The sequence below is a fragment of the Neomonachus schauinslandi genome, chromosome 2 (genome assembly GCF_002201575.2).
Source record: "Neomonachus schauinslandi chromosome 2, ASM220157v2, whole genome shotgun sequence".
NCBI lineage: Eukaryota > Metazoa > Chordata > Mammalia > Carnivora > Phocidae > Neomonachus > Neomonachus schauinslandi.
Genome location: NC_058404.1, coordinates 190,587,677 through 190,590,432, shown reverse-complemented (window position 1 = coordinate 190,590,432; position 2,756 = coordinate 190,587,677). Strand labels below are relative to the sequence as shown.

Below are 2,756 nucleotides of genomic sequence, written 5' to 3'. Positions count from 1 at the left end.
CTAACCTCATTGTTCTGTGAAACCTCTTAAAAAAGAGAATGCCCAGCACTAAGGCGGGCTCTCAGGGGCATCAAACTCCCAAAAGTTCCTCCCTGTTCTTTGATATAGTTCATTGTCATCTGTCATGGGCTGAGGAACCAGTGAACCAGTAAACTAAGAACAAGTGCACAAAGTCCATAGGCCAGGTGAGGGCCTAGATGGTAAAGTGCATGCACTTTGTGACCACCATTGCTGACTTCCAATCCAAGTAAGGACTGACTGAGTGAGCAGTTCCAAAACCCCTGAGCTCACGGTTCCCTGTGGCTATCTCCTGTGTACTTCTATCATAACCAGGGCTTGGGAAAGGGCTTCTCAATTCCCTCCGCCACACTTACAACAGTGTGAGGGATGCACCAGAGGCCAAAGACGGAGTGACTAGCTCTGGGGAGTAAGTGGGGGACATTAACAAAACTATCTCAAATTTGGTGCCATTTGCTCTTGGGGAAGAGAGGTGGAACCCCAGCAAGACCAGCAGTTATAAGGCAAACAATAGGCCTGGTTCTCAGTAGTGGTAATGATCAGGCTTGAAGGGGCCATCACGGGACAAGCCCAGGTACTGGGCCTGCTTCTCAGTCAGTTTGGTCAGCTTCACATTCAGCTTACCCAGGTGGGCTTCAGCCGCTGCATCATCCAGCTTCTTGGGCAGGAAATGGACCCCAACAGAATATTTGTCTGGGTGGGTCCACAACTCTATCTGTGCCAGCACTTGGTTGGTGAATGAGTTGCTCATCACAAAGTTGGGATGACCCATGGCACAGCCCAGGTTGACCAGCCAGCCCTCAGCCAACAGGATGATATGATGCCCATTTTTCAGCCAGTAGTGGTCCACCTGGGGCTTGATGTTCACCTTCTCCACAGCAGTTTTGTTCAGCCACTTGACATCAATCTCCACGTCAAAGTGTCCAGTGTTACAGACGATGGAGTCATCTTTCATCTGCTCAAAGTGCCAGCCAAGGATGATGTCAATACAGCCTGTGGTGGTGACAAATATGTTGCCCTCCTGACAGGCCTCATCCATAGTGGTCACCTCATAGCCCTCCATGGCAGCCTGCAGTGCATTGGTGGGGTTGATCTCCGTGAGGATGACATGGGCCCCAAAACCCCTCAGGGCCTGGGCACAACCTTTGCCCACATCGCCATAGCTTGCTACCACTGCCACCTTGCCTGCATTCATCACATCTGTAGCCCACTTGATGCCATCTATAAGAGACTCCGGCAGCCATACAGGTTGTCAAACTTGCTCTTGGTGACAGTCATCAACATTGATGGCAGGCACCTTCAGCTTCCCGTTGGCCATCATCTTGTGTAGGTTGTGGACCCCCATTGTGGTCTCTTCAGAAATGCCTCGGATGCCTGACAGGAGCTGTGGGTACTTGGTGTGAATGAGGTTGGTGAGGTCGCCTCCATCATCCAGAATCGTGTTGAGGGGCCCGTCCTTGAAGTATAGCATCTGCTCGATGCACCACAGGTACTCCTCATCCATTTCACCCTTCCAGGCGTACACTGGAATGCCAGCCTTGGCAATGGCAGCAGCTGCATGGTCCTGGGTAGAGAAGATGTTGCAGCTGGACCACTGTACCTCTGCACCCAGGGCCACGAGGGTCTCAATGAGGACAGTTGTCTCCACAGTCATGTGTAGGCAGCCAGCGATGCGGGTGCCCTTCAGTGGCTTAGAGGCCGAGTACATCTCCCTCATGCGCATCAGGCCCGGCATCTCATTCTCCGCCTTGCGTCCCCAGGAGGCCAGGCTGATGTCAACGACTTTGTAGGGCAGTTTGTCCAACATGCTGGCAGAATTTCCACACAGAGTGATGGACACAGACGAAGGGAGCTGGTCCTGTGGCTAAGGACTGGCACAGGAAGGGCGGCGCTGGGCAGGGCAACTCAATCTATCTTATAGCTAGTGAAAAATTCACCCCAGATTCTAACAAGAAAATATCTGTTAGGGTCCATTTCAATTTTGTTCTGAACTTTTCAGAAGCTAAGCACTAGCCATTTCAACAGTAGATGTTTAAATTTCATAAAATGTTATTTTATATCCAGCTATTTTATTTATCTGTGTAGTTAATTATTCCATAAGTAATTAGAGAAACACATTCAATAATATAATTTTTAAATATCTACCATGAATGTGAATCAGCTCCTGGATAGGTAAAAGTATAGGTTAAAAAAAAACAAGACTATGTAATACAAACCAAAAAGAGTGACTAGATCAGTTACCTTTTAATGTTGTTGGTGGTAATTTAATTTCCTCTAATTTAACCTCAAATTTTGCTCTGAGCTTCCCAACAGCCAAAGGAAAAATGGTAACATAGTCAGTTACATCATTCTCAAATGTCAAAGTATCCTAGTCCTTTAAAAGAATTCTCTTCATGGCACTAAATGTTAAATGAGTATATAGGGAATTCTGAGCACTGTAGTAAAATGTCTTCCTTGTACACATTTCTATAGGAAATACAATTGTAAGATCCTTGTAACTGTTTTTTTAGGGTGTATTTTATACACACTGAAATAATTAAAGAACTATAATTAAAAGAAAATTGATAAAGACTCTATGAGGAGCCAAATAAAATGTTGCAAGTATGTGGCAGTCTTATGATTTAATTTGATCCTAAGACAAAGTTTTAAGTACCTTGATAAATGCTTAGACTGTAAATCCTTCAAATAATCTGTTATTTCTTCACTCATGCTTTTGATAGTGTTTCATAGTCTTTCAT

At 45.8% G+C, this 2,756-nt stretch overlaps 1 protein-coding gene across 1 annotated transcript; it reads right to left on the bottom strand.

Annotated features, from left to right (window-relative positions):
- Positions 1 to 541: 541 nt before the first annotated feature.
- LOC110571288 (adenosylhomocysteinase-like) lies at positions 542 to 1,825 on the bottom strand. Its single transcript, XM_044912768.1, is given in 3 exon segments — positions 542 to 1,254; positions 1,257 to 1,291; positions 1,293 to 1,825. Coding segments are annotated over 3 exon segments (1,281 nt in total).
- Between the last annotated feature and the right edge of the window lie 931 nt (positions 1,826 to 2,756).